At 37.4% G+C, this 23,221-nt stretch overlaps 1 protein-coding gene across 2 annotated transcripts in view; it reads right to left on the reverse strand.

The window, feature by feature from the left end:
• The window catches only part of LOC111043756, a 107,735-nt gene that overhangs the window by 28,844 nt on the left and 55,670 nt on the right, over positions 1–23,221 (reverse strand). For both annotated transcript variants that reach the window (XM_039435406.1, XM_039435407.1), the window contains exons 4-6: positions 22,517–22,613; positions 13,707–13,903; positions 8,388–8,576 (exon numbers count right to left, since the gene is read on the reverse strand). In XM_039435406.1, the coding sequence (XP_039291340.1) occupies positions 8,388–8,576; positions 13,707–13,903; positions 22,517–22,613 (483 nt within the window). The remainder of the gene's footprint in view (positions 1–8,387; positions 8,577–13,706; positions 13,904–22,516; positions 22,614–23,221) is intronic.

A 23,221-nucleotide genomic window follows, 5' to 3' on the forward strand; every position in this document is an offset into this window, starting at 1 on the left:
CGCCTCCATCCATCTCTATCTATCGCCGCTCTCTTCCATCCCCTTAATTGTAACATTTCAGTAGCATCCTTCTGCACTCTATCCTCCCATCGCTCCCTTGGTCTCCCTTCAGGTCGTCTTCCTCCAGGCTGACCAACTAACACTTTCCTTGGCACTCGTGTTTCAGGCATTCTTTGCACATGTCCTGCTCATCGGAGGCGCATCAATTTTATGTGGGCTTATAATTGGGGCTCTGCATAAAGCTCTTTCAGTTCAGCATTCGTACGTATGCGCCATTGTTCATCCCCGCAAACCAGTCCATACATTCTTCTCAGGTTTTTTCTCTCAAACACATCCAAGATACCCGCTGTTCTGGCTGTGAAATTCCAAGCTTCACTACCGTAGCAAACCACCGTTCTTATTATACTCTTATAGAGCTTTATTTTACATATCCGGTGTACATTTTTTTTCTTGAGTATGCTCAGTAATGAGAAAAATGTGCGATTGGCGGCAAGGATACGTTTTTTAATTTCTTTTTGCTCCTCATTACAATTATTGGTCACACAACTTCCTAAGTACGTGAAATTGTCAACTACTTGGTAATTCTTCCCACCACATTCCAGAAATGGCCCAAGCCGATTCCTGTTATGTCTTGATTGGTTGAATACTTTAGTTTTGTTGACATTGATCTCCAGACCAACTTCCGATGCGCTTTGCTCCAACTCCAATGCTATGTTTTTCACGGCTGCAAGAGACCTTCCAAGTATGCCTATATCATCCGCATATCCAAGTATTTGTGTTCACTTGATCATCAATGTGCCACTCCTATCCACTGAAGTCCTCCTAATAGCGTGCTCTAGGGCCAAATTGAAGAGCATTGTTGCCAATCCATCTCCCTGCTTCAAGCCACGCGCCACCCCGACACAGTCTGTGAGCTCTACTGCCACTCTAACTTGACAGACAGTATTTTCCATGGTGATTCTGACTAGCCTCACCAGTTTTGATGGTATATTGAAGTCCAGCATAATTGAGTACAGCTTCTCTCTAACAATGCTGTCGTAGGCCTGTCTAAAATCAACAAACATTGCGTACAGATCTATGTTGTTTTCCCAGAATTTTTCCGTTATCTGCCTGAGAGTGAATAACTGATCTGTGGTTGATCTGCCCGGTCGGAATCCTGCCTGGTATTCTCCAATTATATTTTCCACATGATCTCCAAGCTTTATCTTCAGCACTGTGGTGAATATTTTATAGGGCGTGTTTAGGAGATAAATACCCCTATAGTTTTAACAGTTGAGTTTGTCTCCTTTTTTATGGATAGGACATATTATGCTCTTTTTTCATTCCTCTGGGAGTTGTTCTTCATACCATATTTGCGCAATGAGTCTGTGCAGCCGTCTCCCCATTTGTATTCCTCCATATTTCCAAAGCTCACCTGGTATTCCATCTGTTCCTGGCGCTTTATTATTTCTTAATATGTTAGTGGCTTCCAAGATTTCTTCTAGGGTTGGAGCTTCAGTACCAGCCATATTTTCCTGGCGTTCATTCAGTCTAGCATCTTCGTTCTGTACCATTCGTGGGTCAGCCTGGTTCAACAGTTCACTGAAATGTGTCTTCCATATCTCCTTTATCCCCTCTTCATCTCCAATCACCTCTCCATCCTTGTTTTTCATAACACTGTATGAGGTTTATATCCCTTCTTAAAAACGTTTATCTCTTTGTATGCTTGGTGTGTCTCATTCTCCAGGAAGTTCTTCTCAATTCTCTCCACCATTCTATTAACACATACAATTTTACACATTTAAGAGTGTATGTCTCGAAAACTTTTGGATATATCACAAATCACCACAGAACAAATATTGTAGAGAATTTATGAAGCTTTAGTTTTGGATAGTTAGTCATGTCGGTTGAACGTATTTTCCTCAAGATATGAGCGTGTAAGCAAAACATTGAAAAATGCAACTTTTAAACCTCCCTCATCCCTTTAGCACAAGGGGTAGGAATTGGGACTTTGGATATGTTCACCCCCTAACTGGTCCCAACAAAGCCTCCAAGTCAAAAATTGTGTTCAAAACATTCTCTCCAAATTCCTTTATCAATTGGTCTATTTTTGCATTATTGAAGATCTTACACTCAACACTGAAGCTGCTGCAACAGTCGTGGGGATGTGCGTAAACTTGTGAAATTATACATTAAATTAAAGAGAATTTGATGCTCCAAAAGCTCATGATCAGCATGAATTTTTCCCATCGCTATTAAAAAAGTTATAAGAGCAAAAAATCGAAGGAAAATGTGTTTTTTCAAAAATGTCTCATCTTTTAGAGCGAATATCTTGAAAAGTGAAAGAGATATTGAAAAAGTTGTTAGCCCAATATTGTAGGAAATTATGTAACCTTTAATTTTTTATAGAATAGTTAAGTCTGTAAAATGCATAATTTTCGAGTTGTATGCGAGTAACCAAAAAATGGTACCTTTTAACCACCCCCACCCCCTTAGCGCAGTGGGTAGGGGTGGGGACTTTTGATATGTTTACCTCCTCACTACCCTTAACAGAACTGCGAGATCAAAAATAGTCTTCCAAACTTTTCCCTCTATAACACTTCGTTGACTGGGCTAGAAAGCAAGTATTCAATACAATTCTCAATTATTGAGAATTCCCCATGTGGTATTCATCATCATCATCGTCTTACGTACAAGGATTAGGTTGATGCCTGTTCCGACTTACAGACATCTTATTAATATCTATATTCCAATTACAAAATTCATGCTTTAATATATTATATTCGCCTTCATATTTTGATGTAGTTTCCAATTGGAGAGATACAACCAGAAAACTATTTCCTGATCAAGTATGTGAAAGACATAATTCTCCTGAAAAAAGAGATCCTCCTAGGGGATTAGGCAAGATGTTCTATTGATTCTACATATAATATACAGTACACAGACAAGATAAAGGATTATGAGAGAAGTAATATTATAGTACAATCAATATACAGTAGGCTACACATACAAGATACCAAGGATTTTGAGAGAAATGATATTATACTTTTATTAGTGTTCTCACGTTTTTAATTGCTTATTCAATGCTCGATTTATCAAATCCATTAACATTGAGTAATTGAATTACAAAAGAGCCAGGAAAAGCATGTTAATTTTCAATAAGAGAGCAACAGGTATTCAATTTGCAGGCTCTTACAAAATCGATCATTCTGAAAGATCCAGCCGCCCAAAAGTATTTAATTTCTAGAAAAATTGAAGATAGATATTGTATGAATCGTAGGAGATGTCGATGGGACTTGAAAGTTATGTACTTTTTGAGAAAAAGACTTACAAAATTGCTCAATTTAACATTGAAAAGATAGGAAGAATAGATCTTTAGAGCACCAATGAGGTCACACCGATCATCTGACTCTGATCATCAAAAGGTCGAGAATGTCGAGATGCGCGTGGCCAGTACCTTTTATTCTAGGTACATTGGGTGCTGCGCAAAATAGTCGTCATCGGAGCATTGGCATTTTAGTTCATTGCGACGTATGTCGATTCGTGTGCGAATTAGGAATTTAATAAACAAATATTACAGTTTATAAGTGATGGATTGTAGGAGCGGAGAAGAAGTTATAATTGTTACTTGTTTATTAGCCGAAGATGAAGAAGAGGTACAGCAACGTAGGAAGAGAAAACGAAAAATGTGGATCCATAGAGTTGATCAGAAAAGGAAATAGAAGTTGTAAAATTCTTCATATTGTTGAACAATAATAATCAATTTCGCAGAATCCATAATAGTGTGTAGAAAATAAGAATACCACGTGTTCAGTCGCTACTGTTCTAGTCAATCGCCTGTAGAAATGGATAATGCAAGTCGGTTCTACTGCGCACACCAGAACGGAAATGCCGGTGAGTCGTTAAATACGAACAGAGCTGTCGGCTTTCTATGCTCCTCTCGGGATTCCTGACGGCATTTCCGATCTACGATGCGTACGATGCTGTTAAGAATGCGCACTACAATTGAAAACAGTGCATCATATAATCTAATCGTCCGATCCGTCCGATGCGTGCCGTCCGATCTGTGTGCGCCCACCTTCAGAGACCCTCGGTTTAAACTGATTTAACAAGGATAGCAACACCATTTCTATTCAGATAATGCCATTATAACGTGAACCTCACTACAGTCAACAGATGCCAGCCAATCTACAGATGGAAATTGATAAGAGTGTACTAGTGCTAATTTATTGAACGAGCGGCAGCGAGATCTCACTTTTGACTTACTCAAGGTCATAGTCGTTGTCCATCTGTTTGTATGTTCTACAATAGCTTAAAAAAGAATTGATCCATCAGTTTCAAATTTTGAACACAAATTCTTCAAACCAATGTAGGTACTCATTTATTTCATCATCATCATTGTCATTCAAGGATTAGCCTCTGTTGGCCTGTTCCGGCATCCATTTCTTCGTCGGTCGTCCGACGCCTCTTCTCCCATCGGGTTTGTAGTGCCAAGCTTGAATTGGAAGTCTATTTGCTGGCATACGAAGTAGATGACTGGACCAGTCTTCCCTACTTCTCTCCAATATTTGCAATAAAGACTCTACATTCAGTTCGGTTCTTATTACTTCGTTTCTTATGTAATCCAACTTAGTGTAACCTTTGGCTCGAAGGAACCTCATTTCGACTGCTTGGATACGTGACTCAGTTTTTTTCATTGACACCCAGGCTTCGCTTCCATAAGCTATTATTGGTACAGCCATTAGTCTGTAGAACTTCATCTGAGTTGCTTGTCTTGTTTTCTTCCCTATTGTTCTACGTATTGCACCACACACAGCACTGAATTTTGTCAATTTCTCACTTACATCATCTTCTCTGTCAAATGAGATATGTCAAAATTTGGTTCTCAAGCACTATCTTGGATCTAACTGGCCACTTTCCTTTAAACGCCATGACCTTGGATTTTTGTGGTGCAATTATCATGCCAAAGTCCATACCAATCCTATTTAACATGAAAAGTGCATATTGAAGTTGGTCTTCTGTTGAACATAATTACAGTAACGTCTGCATATAGTAAAGAGTTTATGTGTACAGTATTGCTGAGCTTAATGCCTGAGTCCACATATCGATTCCAAATATGATGAATCTCGTCTGTATATATATTAAACAAAGTCGGGGACATTGGACAGCTTTGCCATACTCCTTTATTTATCATAATTATTTGGTTTGTCTTCTTATTATTGCCGAACATAATTGTAATATCTGTATTGGTGTATGAACCCTCAATTGCAGCAACCAGATGTTTGGGGTAGCCTTTTTGAAGCATTATATTCCATAACTTTGATCTTAAAACATTTTCGAATGCCTTCTGCCAATGGATAAAGGCCATGTGAGTTTCACAATAATTGTATTCCCGATTCTTCTCTATGATCTGTTTCAGGGTAAATACCGCATCCATACAAGAGCGTCCTCTGCGAAATCCCATCTGTTCTTCCCCTATCAGGTTCTCTGCAATTACCCGTAAACGTCTGTTTAGAATATCAGCATACAACTTGTAGAAGTTGTTTGGGAGACTTATTCCACGGTAATTCTCAGGTTGTGTTCTGTCGTTTTTCTTGTATAATGACACAACTTTCGAGCTTGCCCATGCCGCAGGTATTCTATGGGTTTTCCAACACATATTGTACAATGTCAACAGCCTTAAATAGAGAAACATACCTCCATATTTATAAGCTCCATATTTACACCATCAAGACCACAAGCTTTCCTGTTTTTTGACAGTTTAATTGCCAGCAGCAGTTCATCAAGGGTGATGTCATCAGCATGGCATTCAGCACAATTCACAATTTCTCTTTCTGACAACGTCTCATCAAACCAAAGTTTTTTATAGTGCCTTATCCAATCTTCCTCTGATACACAGTCTATTTTGACACGTTCCTTTCGCTCTTTGCCCACTGACTTCATGAACTTATAGGCAAATTCCTGTCTACCATGTAAATCATGCTCCACATTTTATATGAAGACATCCCATGCCTGCTGATTAACTTGCCTCACAATTTTCTTAGCATGGTTCCTTGCTCGCTTATAGATATTGTTGTTATCCTCTGTTGGGTGACTAAGCCAGTTCTTGAAGGTTTTCTGCTTTTCATTTATGGCATCCCTGATCTCATCATTCCAAACATTGAGCCCTTTTCGGTTTTGACGCTTTCTTTGTGTCCCAAGAGCTTCTGTAGCAGCCGGTTTTATGACATTTTTCAGATTTTCCCACTCATCATCTAAATTTCCTTCGTTTCTGTTGTTGTTGAATAAATGAGTAATCGATTTTGATACAGCTGTCTAATACTTTCATCTTGCAACAGCCCCACCTTGGAAATTTCTTCCTCATTTATTATTCTTTTTGTAGATGGATGATGGTATATGGTATATGGTAGATGAATGATCGAGCTAATATATATCAATTTTCCCTACAAGCAAGAAATGATCAGAATGTATATCAGAGCCTCTGAACACCCTTACATCTCTTACTTGTCTCGCTAACTTCTGATTGATGATAATATAGTCGATTATTGACCTGCTTCCCCTTGCTAACCACGTGAATTTATGGATGTTCAGAATGTATATCAGAGCCTCTGAACACCCTTACATCTCTTACTTGTCTCGCTAACTTCTGATTGATGATAATATAGTCGATTATTGACCTGCTTCCCCTTGCTAACCACGTGAATTTATGGATGTCCTTTTTCCTGAAGAAGGTGTTCGTGATCTTCAACTGATTGTAGGACACGAAATTTCGAAGTTTCTCTCCATTTCTGTTAACCACATCTTCACCAAAAGTACCAACACACTTACATACAGGCTGATTTCCTACTCTTCCATTCAGGTCACCCAACAGCAGAAGATCATCTCTCTTGTTAATGCTGTCAACTACCTTCTTAAGCTGTATGTGGAAACTTTCAGTCTCCTCTTTCTTCTTTGGGTCTGTACTATCTTCGGGGGCATACACACCAATCACAGAAAAGTGTCCTCTGTCATGTTTGATTCTGACTGTAATTATTCTGTCAAAATAATTAGACTGTAGTTATTCTGATAAATCTGTAATCTTTTATTTTTGCATGGAGATCTTTAGCTATGAAAATCGCCACTCCCTTACTAGCTCTCTCCTCCTGCTTTACTCCGCTGTATATAACTATATAGTTCCGAACATATTTTGTGCCTGATAACTTGACTTTTGTTTCTGTTATTACTGCTATCTTAATACCGTAGTTTTCTAGAAGCTGGCCAGTTCTATTTCTTTAGAGAGTAGTCCCCTTACATTCCAAGTTGCAATTTTAATTGTATCCTTTATCCATTTATTCGAAGAGTTTGCTTTTCCAGTTATATTTGTCCTTAAATTCCGGTCCCGATCCGAGGCTATATTTTGATGCTTGCCAGTAATTAATTGTTTAATCCCCTGGCCGCGGTACAAACGCTGCGCAGGTTGAGTTCAGTAGTGGGACTGCCACCTCACTGCATCTGAACTTGCAGGATTTTTGTAAGGTTTACTCCCCTAGACAAGTTGCTTTCACCACAGCTACGAGCTTTCTCCACCCGGTAGGAAACAAATAGAAAAGGGAAATAAGCCCTTGGTCCCATAGTTGTTATTGGGAGAACCGGGCTTGAAAGACAAGAGCTTGGCCAAGGAAGACCATATAGAAAGATAAAAGACAAGTTAAAAGAAAGAATGACACAAAGCACAGTCAATAGAAAAACTGTCATTTGTAAAAGAGAAAAGATCCAGAGCATGTTGAAGAAGAAGAAGGGAGTGGGAATAAGGGCTCTGGAAGAAGAGGGCCCCCTTTTAGTCGCCTTTTATGACAAGCAGGAGATACTGTGGGTTTATTCTTTTCGTCAACTTGAGTTCTGGGTCTATCTTGTTTGACCCTTCTTTCCCCCCACCCACAGGGGTATTTATTTCATTTTTTCTATAATTTATTTGTATCTTCAAATGTTTGAAACAGTTTGAGATATATATATATATATATATCTATGTGCGGGTTTTGCCATTAACTTTCTTTTGAAATTCTGTATCGAAATTGCGTATCACATGACCACATTCCCATTTGAAAAAATGAAGTTGGTTTTAAAATGGAGCTTGATTCGAAATGAAGTTGGATCCAAGATGACGACCAAAGTTTTGAAGAGACAGAAAAGTGTTTTTTTTAATTGGAATAGGATCCCTATAGCATAGCATACTTATAAAATAAATATTGAGCAGTTTCCACAATACTCTTCACCAACTCTGTACAATTACAGGTTGCGGATTTCAGAGATTGATGCAACAGTTCATGAGCGAGTTCTTCAATCCAGGGGTTACTAGTTTATTAGCATTTGCTCAAATGCTAATGAATGGAGAATTATCGTTAAGCGAATGTTTGAATGGTTGTGCTAACCTCAAACTGCTTGTCTTGTGTGAGTGTGTAGCGTCCTTGGAGGTGCCTGTCAATCTGCTTGTCAACCATTTTGAACTTGTGCTGTGGAGTCTCGTGATAGACACCCGTCCCGTGCTCGTGCGACAATGTGTTCTCTATATTCGACTCGGCATCGTAGCTCTTCACCAGTATTTCACCACTGCTAGTATTCTGAAACAAAATAATTATAAAATAATTTCAAATCACAGAACCACGGGCATAGAAACAGGATATCCTGACATTAAGAAGTTTATGAGAATAGAATCAAAGAGAAAATATAGCATACGGAGATACTCCTCTAAGGCGTTGCATGTTCCAAATTTCACAGTTAACTTAAGCCGATAGTTCTGAACTCGGTTGCACAGAAGCCGGTTAAGTTATCAAAAAGTTGTCAAAAGGCCTTTTTGATAAGACGGCTTCTCTAATTAGAATGGAAGTATGTATTTGAAGTTTTGTTTCATGCAGTCTTGAAGAGTACATCATAAAGTGAATCATGGGTCACAACAAAACGTCTAGAGAGCAGGGTGCAGGCAGCAGAAATGGGATTCCTTCGCAGAACAAAGGGCTGTGAATGTCGGGACCACATAAGAAACGAGGAAATACGACTTTCTAGTATCTGATATTTATTTGTTTGAAAATTTACATATTTGAGGGCACCAGGAACTGAATCCCATTATTGCCCTCATAACGCACATTGAGCATACAATTTGAAAAAACAATACATTAAAATGAAATTATAAAAACTTAACTTATATACTATTGAGTTTTAGGAAAAATTGAAAACAAGATACAAACAAAATAGTAGAAAACCTTGCAAATATGACACTTATAGTAGCAGTTAAAAAAAAGAAAGACGTATGTGACTAATACTAAAGAATTCAAGAAACTTTGGAAACATGAAACTTATACCTAAAAGAACACTAGAATATTATGTAAAGTTAATTAAGTTAGTAGGACAACTTTTGGCATAAACCTATTGTAGGGATAAGAGTGATTAAACTGGAAACATCAATAGTATAAACTAAAATGATATGGGCTATGAAGCAACAATATTACCAAAAGAGTTCCCAAAAATAATTCCACTGTGGCCATCCAGATCAAAGACACAACAATCGCCTACCAATGACAGCAGGCCATAAAACCAAGAAACCAGAAGATATAGAGAAATCTGAACCAAACCAAATACATAGAAAATGAGAAAAGAAAAAAATGAATAAAAAAGACAAAACTCAACAAACGTAAATCTTATTCAAGTCCCGCCTGAACACACTGTCTGAATAAAAAAAAGCAGTAAAGGAGAAGAAAATCGACCCCTTAACAGGCCATGAACGGAAATCAATGAGTCTCTCTAGCGTCGTCGTAATCTCAATTATACAAAGTGAAAGGTCCCTCTCAAACGGTCTGTAGGAAAACCCAAAGGACAGGTTTGGCCGAAGCGCTTATAATAGAGAAACCTCAAAAACTTGAACTACCTCAATACCATGAGTACACAAATCAGTATAAGGGTTCCAAATCACAAAGCAATATTCCAACACATTCCGGACCAGTGACACATAGACAGTACATATTGCATCAAGGTTATTGAAGTTAGCTGTATTCCTCATAACAAATCTAGCTTTTTATTGGCTCTAGCTATGCTATAGTCTATGTTTACTGAGAACCTAAGACAGCTATCAAAGATTACACCCAAATTATTACATGTATCGACTCTTTCCAGATTCATACCATGTACTTCATAAGAAAAGTTCACCTTCAAAGTCTTTCTAGAGGAAGAGATTCACTTGCACTTTTTAACATTCAAGTCGAGTCCATTGATCAAAGACCATCTAGCCAATCTGTCGAGATATTGCTGCAACAAATTACAGTCATAAGAGTTAGTAATCTCCATGTAGAGCTTCACATCTTCAGCAAAGATCGAACAATTTGCTTTCTTCAACTGGAGAGGCAGTTCATTGATCAACGGAAGGAACAATAGAGGACCTAGTGCACTACCCTGTGAAACTTCTGATGTACTGAAAAAGGGAGTTGATCTAACACACCTGACCATAGCATAATTGGTACGATAGAACAAGTAGCTGAACAGATTCACAAGCTGCACACAAAAACTCAAATCATCAAGTCTCCTCAACAGTGCTCCCCGATTAACACGATCAAATGCCTTTGCATAGTCTGTGTAAATGGCATCAACCTCATCAACCAACCAGGTCCCTTGCCAACCACAGGGAAGGAGTTTTCCAAGAGAATGTGTTGAGAATCAATGAAACAAGTACCCAGCGATCATGTGATACCACTTTCAAATTTTGGGCTCAACAATCACTGCTCTCACTGAAAAAATTCCTCAGCTATCATATGATACCACTTTCAAATTTTGGGCTCGACAATAAATTACGCTCTCAGTGACGGAAAGAGCTTTAGGTAACCAAGTCCCTTGCCGCCCACAGGAAAGGAGCAGCAATCATGTGATACCACTTTCAAATTTCGGGCTCAACAATTACTGCTCTCAGTGACGGGAAGAGCTGTAGGTAACCAGGTCTCTTGCTGCCCCCAGGGAAGGTGTTTTCTATGAGAATGTCATGAGAATCAATGGAACAAGTAATCAGCTATCGTATGATACCACTTTCAAATTTTGGGCTCAACAATAAATTATGCTCTCAGTGACGGGAAGAGCTGTAGGTAACCAAGTCCCTTGCCGCCCACAGGAAAGGAGTTTTCCAAGAGAATGTGATGAGAATCACTGAAAAAAGTCCTCAGCTATCATATGATACCACTTTCAAATTTTGGGCTCGACAATAAATTACGCTCTCAGTGACGGAAAGAGCTGTAGGTAACCAGGTCCCTTGCCGCCCCCAGGGAAGGTTTTTTCTATGAGAATGAATGGAACAAGTACTCAGCGATCATGTGATACCACTTTCTAATTTTGGGCTCAACAATTACTGCTCTCAGAGCTGTAGGTAACCAGGTCCCTTGCCGCCCACAGGGAAGGAGTTTTCCAAGAGAATGTGGTGAGAATCAATGAGCTGTTACCTATGGCTCTTCCCGTCACTACGAGCGTTATTGTTGAGCCCAAAATTCTAAGTGGTATCATTTTAAAGCTATCATACTCTATATGATAGCTATCATACACCTTTCCTGGGGGCGGCAAAGGACCTGGTTACTTATAACCCTTCCCCCCGTTGAGGGCGTGATTGTCGAGCACAAAATTTGAAAGTGGTATCATAATTATGATAGCTGAGGAATTATTTCATCGATTCTCATCACATTCTCTTGAAAAACTCCTCCCTGGGGGCGGCGTGGGACCTGGTTACTTACAAAACTTCCCCCTCGCTGACGGCGTAATTTTTGAGCCCAAAATTCGTGAGTGGTATCACATGATAGCTGGAGACTTGCTTTATCGATTTTCATCTTATTCTTCTGAAATACTCCACACTTGGGGGCGGCAAGGAACCTGGTTCCCGTCACTGAGAGCGTATTTTTGAGCTCAGAATTTGAAAGTGGTATCACATGATAGCTGAAGAATTCTTTAATCGATTTCCATTAAATTTTTCTGGAATACACTTTCCCTGGGGGCGGCAAGAGACTTGGTTACTTTTAACCCTTCTCCGTGCTGAGGGCGTGTTTGTCGAGCCCAAATCTTGAAAGTGGTATCACATGATAGCTGAAGACCTGTTTCATCGATTTCATCGAGTGGTATCACATTCTTTTGTTGAACTCCTTTCTGTGGGCGGCGAGGGACCTGGTTACTCACAAACCTTCCCCCCACTGACGGTATAATTGCTGAGCCCAAAATTTGAAAGTGATATCATATGATAGCTGGAGTCTTGTTTCTTCGATTTCCATCACATTCTACTGGAATAGGCTACTCCGTCCCTGGGGACGACAAGGGACTTGGTTTAATACAATCCTCCCCCCGCCATCGGCCTATATCGTTTTTCCTCCGCCCACAGCTTATTTTTCGAGCCCAAAATTTGAAATTGGTGTAGAATGAAAGCCTCAAATTTGCTCTATCGCATGACACGTTCATCTTCAAGATCGGTGATGGTCGCGGGCTACCGTGAAGCTGGCCCGCCGAATTTGAAAACTTTCGACGTTTTTCATGGTCGTATTCTTCGAGCCCAAAATTTGAAAATGGTGTAGAATGAAAGCCCCAAATTTGCTCTATCCCATGACACGTTCATCTTCAAGATCGGTGATGGTCGCGGGCTACCGTGAAGCTGGCCCGCCGAATTTGAAAACTTTCGAAGTCTCTCACGGTCGTATTTTTCGAGCCCAAAATTTGAAAATGATATAGAATGGAAGCCCAAAATTCACTCTATCAAATGACACCTTCATCTCCAAGATCGGTGATGGTCGCGGGCTAACCGTGAAGCTGGCCGGCCAATATATAAACCCTTTTAAGCCCCATTTCCCGTTGAGCCCAAAATTTGAAACCTGGATATTCTGGAAGCCCAAATATTCTGGAAAACCCTAAATATTGGCATATGTTTCAAATGTTGGGCTCGATATGTTGGGCCAGCTTCACGGCGGTGTATAACATCATAATGGACCTGAATTTGTATGGAACATAACCTAGTATTTGGACTATTATTTTATAGTGTATAAATAAAAATTTGGGGAAGAAACAGTTTTGGGCTGTGCCTGTCAGTCCTTCGCCAATCATTTTGAAGAATTGTGTTCTGTTTATCAATAAATAAATAACGAGCTAAGCTCGGTACCCCGATATTGAACTATTATCAGTCTAATAGTTCTTTGAAATTTGAAACAAATTCATGTGATAATGATCAGCAGGCTTGCTTCGCTCGTCTGTATTTTTCAATTGAGATTTCTTCCTTCCGTCAAAAAGTCAAAAGAGACCTACAGGCTCGATTTAATCACCACTTTAGTGATAATGATAATGATATTATCAGATGAATCTATCATTATCATTAATAATAATATCATTCCTTTTTCAAATTTCAATTAGATTGAAATACAATTCTCATGATATTCCAACGAATTATCTTATTGAGAAATAACTATATATTCATTTATTCTCATGAAAATAACGATTTTTGCAACCCTGCACTATATAATTCAAATAAAACTGGTGATTGAATCGAGCCTGCAGATCTATTTTGACTTTTTGAAGGAAGAACAAATGAAAAATGCAGGTGAGCGAAGCGAGTCTGCTAATCCTATTTCTTGATGATTCAGCCGGGGGTCCAGAGGGGCGGATGCTGCCGGCTAGTCAATGTATAAATAAATGAATAAATGATGCACTCTGAATATTCAGAGTGAGGTGTCAAAATGAATTGCTGAGCGCACCTTTCGAACGGTGTGGTGAGTATCAGCGAAGTCGGCGTCTAGAGTGTCTCTGTCAATATCCTGGTCGCCGACTGCTATGATGTTGTGCTTGTTGTTGTTGTGCACGTGGACAGTCGATGTCCTCTCCTGTTGGGCCAGTGAGGCATGCCGCAAGTCTTGCTCAACATCCGCCACTATGTTGTCATGTTGCACGTGAGCTTGAAACAACAATGATTCAAGTTTCATTCAATAATATTACTATACAACAGCTTTAGTGCTGAGGATCTTTAATGCACGAGTTAGATGCAGAGTTAGGACATGACTGAACGAGAGTAGCGAGCGAACGGGTGTCTTAAACATCTCACGAGTGCTTTAAAGACAATAAAAACTGTTATATACACTGTTTTATCTACGAACAAAATATCACATTGCTGACTTGTTGTAAAACTAGAAATCAACCAACTAGACTACATCATGGTGAAAAGGAATTCAGTCATGACAATAGAAATTCCTGGAAACTTAGGGTCGGTTCCCGAGCTCGGGATTTGGCTCAGTTCTAGAAAATTATCTTAAGTCTTCTTAAGTCAGAAAATTGGCTTTCCAAAACGGGCGTAGTCATAGTCATTATCATAGTCACGTTTGAATAATATCGAAAAATTAGAAAATTGAACACCAAATAAAATAAAGAGAAAATAGTGTAAAGTTTCAGCTATTTTGAATGTTTTATTTCGTCAAGGAAAAACATTTCCAATTATTATAGAAATGAGAAAATGAAGATTGTTATAGGAACTGCGACTACATCCCATTTCGAAAAGCCAATTTTCTGACTCCAGCTGTTTAAAATCTAGAACTGAGCTGAATCCCGAGCTTGGAAACCGGGCCTTGGAGGTGTGGAGAGAGTTCAGTATTAATCAAACAACTTTTTCTATCTTCCATAGTTTTCGAGATAACCACTCTTGAATGTTTGATCTTCAATTTGATGTAACAAATTTTTTTACTTTGCAGCATTGTTAGGACTAGTTGGGAGGTGAACATATCAAACGTCCCCATCTCCATCCCTTGTGCTGAGGGGATTAGGGTGGTTCAAAAGTTCTATTTTTCAATGTTTTGCTTACACGCTTATATAAAACTGAAAATTCAATAGTATATTTTTAGTTATTTTATTTTCATTTATTGTTTTTCAATTGTATGTTCAATGTGCGTTATGAGGAAATAATGGGTTTTAGTTCCTGGTGCCCTCAAATATGTTAGTCCAGGCGCTGGCTTACATTGAGCATACATGAGAGAGGCAGAGAATTTGACTTCGTATTATTGTTAGGGGGTCTTTAGTGTATATGAAACTCGAAGTCGTCACGTCCCAGGGTGGTCGACAGCTTGGGGGGGACGGGGGTAAGTTGTAAAAAACGCGCGCTTATAAAATCGCCTGTCCTGCAGTTACTATTCATAGTACAGCTTTTAATTTTTTCTCAATATTATTTAAACATAACTGGCTTTCAATGTGGTCCTCTACATTTTTGCGATAAACCGCATAGTTTGTCCGTAAAAAAATAAAATATCTCAAAAAATGTATTTTTTTATTATGGACTTTTTGTTATTTCTCGAATATTCAAGTCATTAGCCGACTTAGAGGAAAATGCTCCCAATAAACGTTGTAGGCCGTCTCTTTTTGAATCCAATGATATATTAAGTTTGGGGGTTACGATTATAGATGCGGCAGTGGGAGGGGGATAAGTAGCACTGTTACGCTGCGGCGCTGTCCTCCCCCATGATTAATTTGCGTAATGGCCTGTCTATCGCATCGCTCCTAATAGTCTATGCATTCAAATTATGTATTTCAGGAACGCTATCTTATGTATTTCCGGTCGCTGAACACGATTTTCCAACTCTCAAGTCTCAATAATTGATAATTCTCATCATAATATACAAATTATGGTCAAAATTACAAACTTCATCTGATTCTGCAAGGAAACTAAGAAATGACTGTTTGAATTAAACGAAACTTGGGTTTCAAGAAATATATTAGGATAGAATAATGATAATATTTATATGTGTTTATGTTCTATCGTTTTTATCTCAAATTATTTTATTGTGATGCGCTGCAGGCTATATTATATTATTAATTGCACACTGGCCACGCTTACTTGATATAATGGTCAGTTATTAATAATTCCCAAGAAATATTTGTGGAATTTCTTAGTTCTTCATGGTGGAAATGGAATTAATCATTCATTCATTATCATAATGATTATGTTTAGTATGAAAATGTTAATCTTTCGTGAATCTTCAGTTTGTCGTTAACTTTTGAGAAATTATATCCAATGTGTCAAATCAAAATGAAATGAAAATTTAAATATTCATTCATATTATTTCTAACAGTATTATTATAATGATATTTCACTAACTTTCGATTATTCATTCATCATGGTATTGCCGTTCAGACTGTATTGAAATGGTAACAAGTTATTCAGTATCAAAATTTGGGATTCGAATAGTTTTGGGCCATGCCTGTTATTCTTTCCCAAACATATTTATATGACTTGTAATTTTATCCAAAAATGAATGAATGAATGTATGTATTCCTGCACGTAGGATTATGAATTATTCCTTTATAGATTCTTGCATGTCACATTAATAAATCTCTGCCACAGATTTAGAAATCAAGTCTCGATGGTTTGGAGAGCATATTATTGGAGTGATTCTTTTACTCTGCTGCTTCTAATATGTTCACTCCCTTTGTTTGATTTTGGACCATAGACATGAAAAGCTATGTCCACCTGTATCACTCCATCTTTATTGAGAATTTTCATAACTCTTCTCATCACAAAGTTTCCATAATCTTGCAGCGTATTGAAGTTTTGAAAAGTGAAGTAGGAGTTGAATTCAGGAGAGCCATGTCATCATTATGCGAATTTGTCAACGAAATTTAGGGATTTAGTCAAATCCACAACTAGTTTCACTTACAATTTCATGGTCCAAGTGAGATTAAGAGTTTTTTTCAAATATCCATCAGATGTTGACAGAGATTGCGGTTATTGTAGAAATGCATGCTGCACTAAAACTTCAATGCTGAATTATCTTTAAACAGCTACCTAGTAAAAATACAGAGATCAGATCTTTTTGTTCTAGAAGATTCCTAAGACTAGGATTTTCGTTTGATTGCATCGTGGAGAATGGAAGAACTCTGTTTCTTTTCATAGGTGAGAATACACTTTTACAATTTGCCACAGCTATGTTCAGATAAAAATCGTTGGAGACCGAATATCTATTTCTTTCTATATGTTCAAAAGAGAATCACACACTTCTTCACTTGCTTCCAGACCATTGAAAACATTATGCAGATTCTGTTATCCATCAGAGTCTTGAAGAAAAATGTTATGTTCTCTTGAGAAGGTTATGCTTCTGGAAATCATTCTTATCTCTCATTATTCTTGTTTTACTTCATTCGATGACTTTCTTCACAATCTCCAGTGATATCCATGATGTCAACATACTTGAACAGAATATCTTTGATGGAAGATTTATTTATATAGTAGCAGCCATTTTAGGAAAGCCTTTGAAGAACTAGCTATTCCAATCACTCAGTTTTGGATGATCGAATGTGGGTTCGCTCCAAAGCATGATCGGTTGTCACATTTATTAACTTTTCAAGGTTTCATTTGACAGAGAGTCAATGTATTGACTGTATAGAGTTAATGTTTCCTTATTGGAAATTATTTTCTACTTCTATGGGTATTTTTTTATATTTTCTAGATATAACACAGACTCCATAACATAGTTTGTGTGATTGAATGAAAAAAGTATGGGATCTTCTCTCGTACAGTTTCTATGTGCAAAACCAGAGTCCTTCCTTATGAGCATGAATACAATTTAAGATAATTTAAACTATGTTACAATAATCAGTCATAAATTTCAAGTAGTCATTGATTTTGCATTGTGATTCTAAAAAAACTCCACAAATAGCTCCTGACTTCTTTCAAATATACTTTGACAATCTCTCATATTTGAACCGTTCATGAGTCCTTGTAGTTGTTTCATTGAATTGATTGCTTGCTCTCACACCTTAATTATACTGATCTCCCCTCAATAGATTTCCAACAGTATTCTCTCCAAATATTACAAATTCAACAAACATATCTCCCATTCCACTTCCATTCAAGTACCACCCCAAGACAATCAGTCAAACTCAGCCAGATGAAAAGTATCTATTCGTAGATATAAGTTACAGAAAAAGCTGCATTTACACCAAAGTTATTAACAAAATAATAAAAAACTTTATCTTTATAGATTCTATTAGATTGAACGGAACTTGACAAACACGTATGTCCATCATGTGTATGATAAGTTATGTTCAATCTAATAGAATCTATAGAGATTAAGTTATATTAACATCTCGTCAATAACTTTGGTGTAAACGCAGCTTTAGAGTTGTATTTCATTTGTAATCAAATATTTAGTCATATCACATGGGAGTAATTGGCATTATTTGTGCTTCTACTGTAAATTTATATTAAGAAAATATTTTACTCCTGTTACACGGTGCTCTATATGGGGTAGCCTATATTATTTGTTTAACTTACTCCATTACTTGACTTTCGCAATATTCCAAAGTGATCATTGAACTAAATCGAATAATTATTCTCTCTTTATGGAATATAAGATTTTCATCGACTGAGAAACACATATAGGATTCCTAACAAGATGGTTTATCATTACAATCATAAATAATGATAATGAGATAAAGTTTGTAATTTTGACCATAATTTGTATATTATTATGAGAATTATCAATTATTAAGGCTTGAGAGTTGAAAAATCGTGTTCAGCGACCGAAAATACATAAGATAGCGTTCCTGAAATACAAAATTTCAATGCATAGACTAGTAGGAGCGATGCGATAGACAGGCCATTACGCAAATTAATCATGGGGGAGGACTGCGCCGCAGTGTAACAGTGCTACTTATCCCCCTCCCACCGCCGCATCTATGATCGTATCCCCCAAGCTTTATATATCATTGGATTCAGGAAGAAACGGCCTACAACGTTTATTGGGAGCATTTTCCTCTAAATCGACTAATGACTTGAATATTCGAGAAATAACAAAAAGTCCATAATAAAAAAATACATTTTTCGAGATATTTTATTTTTTTACGGACAAACTATGCGGTTTATCGCAAAAATATAGAGGACCACATTGAAAGCCAGTTATGTTTAAATAATATTGAGGAAAAATTAAAAGCTGTACTATGGATAGTAACTGCAGGACAGGCGATTTTATAAGCGCGCGTTTTTTACAACTTACCCCCGTCCCCCCCAAGCTGTCGACCACCCTGGGACGTGACGACTTCGAGTTTCATATACACTAAAGACCCCCTAACAATAATACGAAGTCAAATTCTCTGCCTCTCTCATGTATGCTCAATGTAAGCCAGCGCCTGGACTATGTATATTTTCAAATAAATAAATATCTTATTTCAAATAAAATGACTAACCGACATTACTAACTACTCAAAAATGAAGCTTAATAAATTCTCCATAAATTTTGTTCAGTGGAGTTTTGTGATATTTCCCAAAGTTCTCGAGTTATTCGCTCTTGAAAGTACAAAATTGTTGAAACAACCGGTTTACATCCAATTTTTTGCTCTTTCAGGGCTTATTTTTTGGAAAATTGTTTCTAATTCTGTGAGATTTAGTGATTCATGATACTGTATCTTTTTTTTATTGAAGATTTGTATGTTTTTTGAAGTGTAAATCTATTGTTATTCTAATAAGTGATAGTAGCTTAACTCTACAATTTGGAGTGTGGTATAAATTTGAGAAGAGACAGTTTTGGGCAAAAGCATGTTGTGCCTTCCCATATAACTGTAAAAATTATTGTACATTACTGAATAAATAAATAAACAATACATCGTGAAAATTAATGCTTATCTCAGATTAGTAGAGCATTAAATTATCTTTAATCTGGTGTATTATATCTCTATTTAATGGTTTTCTCTCGTTGTTGCATTAGCTTCAACGTGGGGGGGGGGTGTAATTTTCAATTTTTTCAATAATTGAACATTTAAGAATGGAATTCGATGAATGTCTAGAACACAATTTTTTACTTTACAGCTCAAATTGAGAATCTCTTCCTGTAATTTCAAAGCTGTTTGAGAAATTGCTAGTGGAGAGATTGACTCCCATCATAAGTAGCAGGAATCTGATACCAGCCCATCTATTTGGTTTTAGGCGGAAGCACTCAACCCTGGACCAAGTACATAGAATCACCAATGTAATAGAGAAGTCATTAGAGAAAAATCGATATGTTCAGCAATCTTCCTTGATGTGTCACAGGCATTTGACAAAGTGTGGCATGAAAGACTGATCATTAAACTTCATAGAATTCTTTCCACTCAACTTGTAAAACTTTTAAAATCATACATCAACAACAGATTATTCAGAGTAAAACAAGGTGACGACGTCTCCGAATTGAAGGAAATAAGGGCTGGAGTTCCACAAGGTAGTGTTCTTGGACCAGTTCTTTATGTGCTGTACACAAGCGATCTTCCTGAATTGGATGCAGTGACAATTGCTACTTTTTCTGATGATACTGCAATACTGGCAGAAGGGGAAACAGTAAAAGAAGCAGCCACAAAACTACAGAATGCTAGCAACAGATTCAGTGAATGGACCAAAAAATTGAGAATTCGATTGAATGAAATGAAGTCCATCGATATCAACTTCACAAACAAAAATATCAATAATCCGATTCGAATAAATCTGAATGGGAATGTAGTACCTCACAGCAACACAGCAAAATACCTTGGAATGACTCTTGACGCCAAGTTGAAATGGAAAGAGCATATCAAGATGAAAAGGAGCGAGCTAGGACTCAAATACAGTAAAATATATTGGCTGTTGAGCCATCAATCACAACTCTCATTGGACAACAAGTTATTGATTTACAAACAAATTCTAAAACCTGTCTGGACGTATGGAATTCAGCTTTGGGGCTGCTCTAGAACTTCTAACATCAGTCAGATTCAAACACTCCAAAACAAAGTACTGCGGAATATGGTGAATGCGCCCTGGTACATAAGGAACAGCGATTTGCACATCTGCACATCCCCTATGTGACCTGTGAGATAAGACGATTGGCAGCCCATCATGAGTCACGTCTTCATCAACACGACAACACCGAAGTCATCCAACTACTAGACAACACTGAACTCACAAGAAGGTTGACGAAGACAAAGCCCTTCGAGTTGGTGTAGTGCTAGTGGAGTGAAAAAAGTATATTGAATAAAGTGTAGTGAAATAATTTAGAGTACTGAAATTATAGATTGGAACTGTATGCTTCACTGGAAGACTTTAGCAATAAAAATTAATTCAAGATAAGAAATAACAGAACAAAATTAATGGTTAGTCCTAGTGACTAGTTTTAATAGAAATAACAGAGAAACTGATATTAGTTAGGAGTTAAGGTGGAGCAAAAGTGCTTATTTGTAGCCTGTCTGTTGAAGGTGAGGAACCGCTAAGTAGAGACTTGTTACAATGTTGAAAATTTCAACCTTTGAACTTTGAACCACCCCACCCCCTTAGAACTACCCTAACAGCCCCGTAGGGATGAGGACTTTTGATATTTTTACCTCCTTACTACCCTAAACGGAACCGCAAGGTCAAAAATTCACTTCCAAACTTTACCCTCTATAACCCTTCCTTGACTAAGACCCCTGCTATGAGATTATTTGTGATGTTGTAATGTTTACATCATAACATGTTTGTAGGTAATAGTAGTTTATACAACGGTTTTATAATGAGGGATTTCATTCTGTTGTAAGGTCACTCACGAAGTTTTCCGGTCTATTTCAGATACACTCAATGGACATAAAATGTTCTTTTCAATGACGGCGCTTTGCCATGAGGTAATAGTATATTTCGCACCTAGGGTCGAAAATGAGACTTTTCCGGCTCGAAATCGGTTTTCAAGTCCGAGGCCGTAGGCCGAGGACTAGAAAAGATTAAGAGTCGGAAAAACATTTTTGCCCATGGTGAAAACGCTATTTTTCGCAACACAGAAGAATAAACAATATAAATATGAGAATAATTGTTTATTAGGCACTTCCGAAAGCAAAAAAGGAAGGTCATAGCTCTAGCAAATCTGAGGTAATCTCAGGAAATATTGTCCAAGTATTTTTATTTTTTATTCTGATATGTCTAAATAACCTAAAAGATTATGTTCAATTATGTAAGAGGTTAATAAGTATATACTTTTTATTCTTCCAAATGACGATAAGATGATATTATTATAAATGTTTTGATTCTTGAATAATAAACACAAATAATTAAAAGTTTTTTGATCAGCTGTTTTAGCACACTTGAAATTTGGCCGATCTGAATGTCAACGTCAACAATGCTTGTTGTCGTTGACTTCGGAAGTTTAGGTTAGAAGTTCTATCCTACTCTGAAAATCGAATTTGAATAGTTTATGATATATCCTATCTGTATTTCATTCATCCAAATAAAATGATAGTATCTTATTGCAGAATACTTATTCCTTTCTAGAAGCATAAACTGATTCCGTTTCATGAACCATTTTGTAAACACGTTCACATCAAATCAGAATCAGCTGACTTCAAGGTTATTTTACAGCCCTAGGGCCGTGAAACTTTTACCGGCCTGGTCAGAAAACGATCATTTTCGGCCTCCATATGACGCACGAAAACCAGCTCATTACATCCAAGTGGGGCGAAAAGATGCTTACACCATGAATTGATTTTTTTATATTCGAGAGAAGAAATTCAATGAAGGCCATCCAATTATATTATAGAATGAATGAAAGGATTGATGAGTTACCTTTGGTGTGCGACAGTGTGATCTTGTTGAGTTCTTTCTCAGCCTCATCAGTCACCACACCGGTTCCGTCGGCTGTTGTCAAAACATTTTTGCTCTCCTGAAACCAAAATCGGAATATCTTATCGCCGAAAATGATAAGCTGACATAAAATAGCCAGACTGTTCAAGTATAGGCCTACATCCTATTATATAAGGCGAGCAATATCTAAATATAATATCTCTGTATATTCATATGGTTATGTGCTTATTTGGTTATCTGGTTATGTGGTTATAATATGGTTATGTGGGTATATGGGTATATATTCATGTTCAACGGATCTCGAAAACGGCTCTAACGATTTTCACGGATTTTGGAACATAGTAGGTTTATGATATAAAATTTCGATTGCACTAGGTCTCATCCCTGGGAAAACTCGCTGAACGACATTAAAAGTATAATTTATTCATCCTTGGCTGAAACAGCTGAAACTTTCGTCGTCTGTGGATAGTAAAAAGTGAGCGAATGATTCTGTGGAAAATCAAAATATCGCAACCCCGAAATTCATAAGCTGACGTATAGCCAGCTGTAGAAAATATAAAGACGATCATTTTAGAGAATTGTGTTCTGTTAATCAATAAATAAAAATAACGAGCGAAGCTCGGTGCCCCGATATTATAACCTTAAAAGTGATTTTCTTCAGTATAAATCTGCAGGATATCGAATATT

The sequence above is a fragment of the Nilaparvata lugens genome, chromosome 9 (assembly GCF_014356525.2).
Source record: "Nilaparvata lugens isolate BPH chromosome 9, ASM1435652v1, whole genome shotgun sequence".
Lineage (NCBI taxonomy): Eukaryota > Metazoa > Arthropoda > Insecta > Hemiptera > Delphacidae > Nilaparvata > Nilaparvata lugens.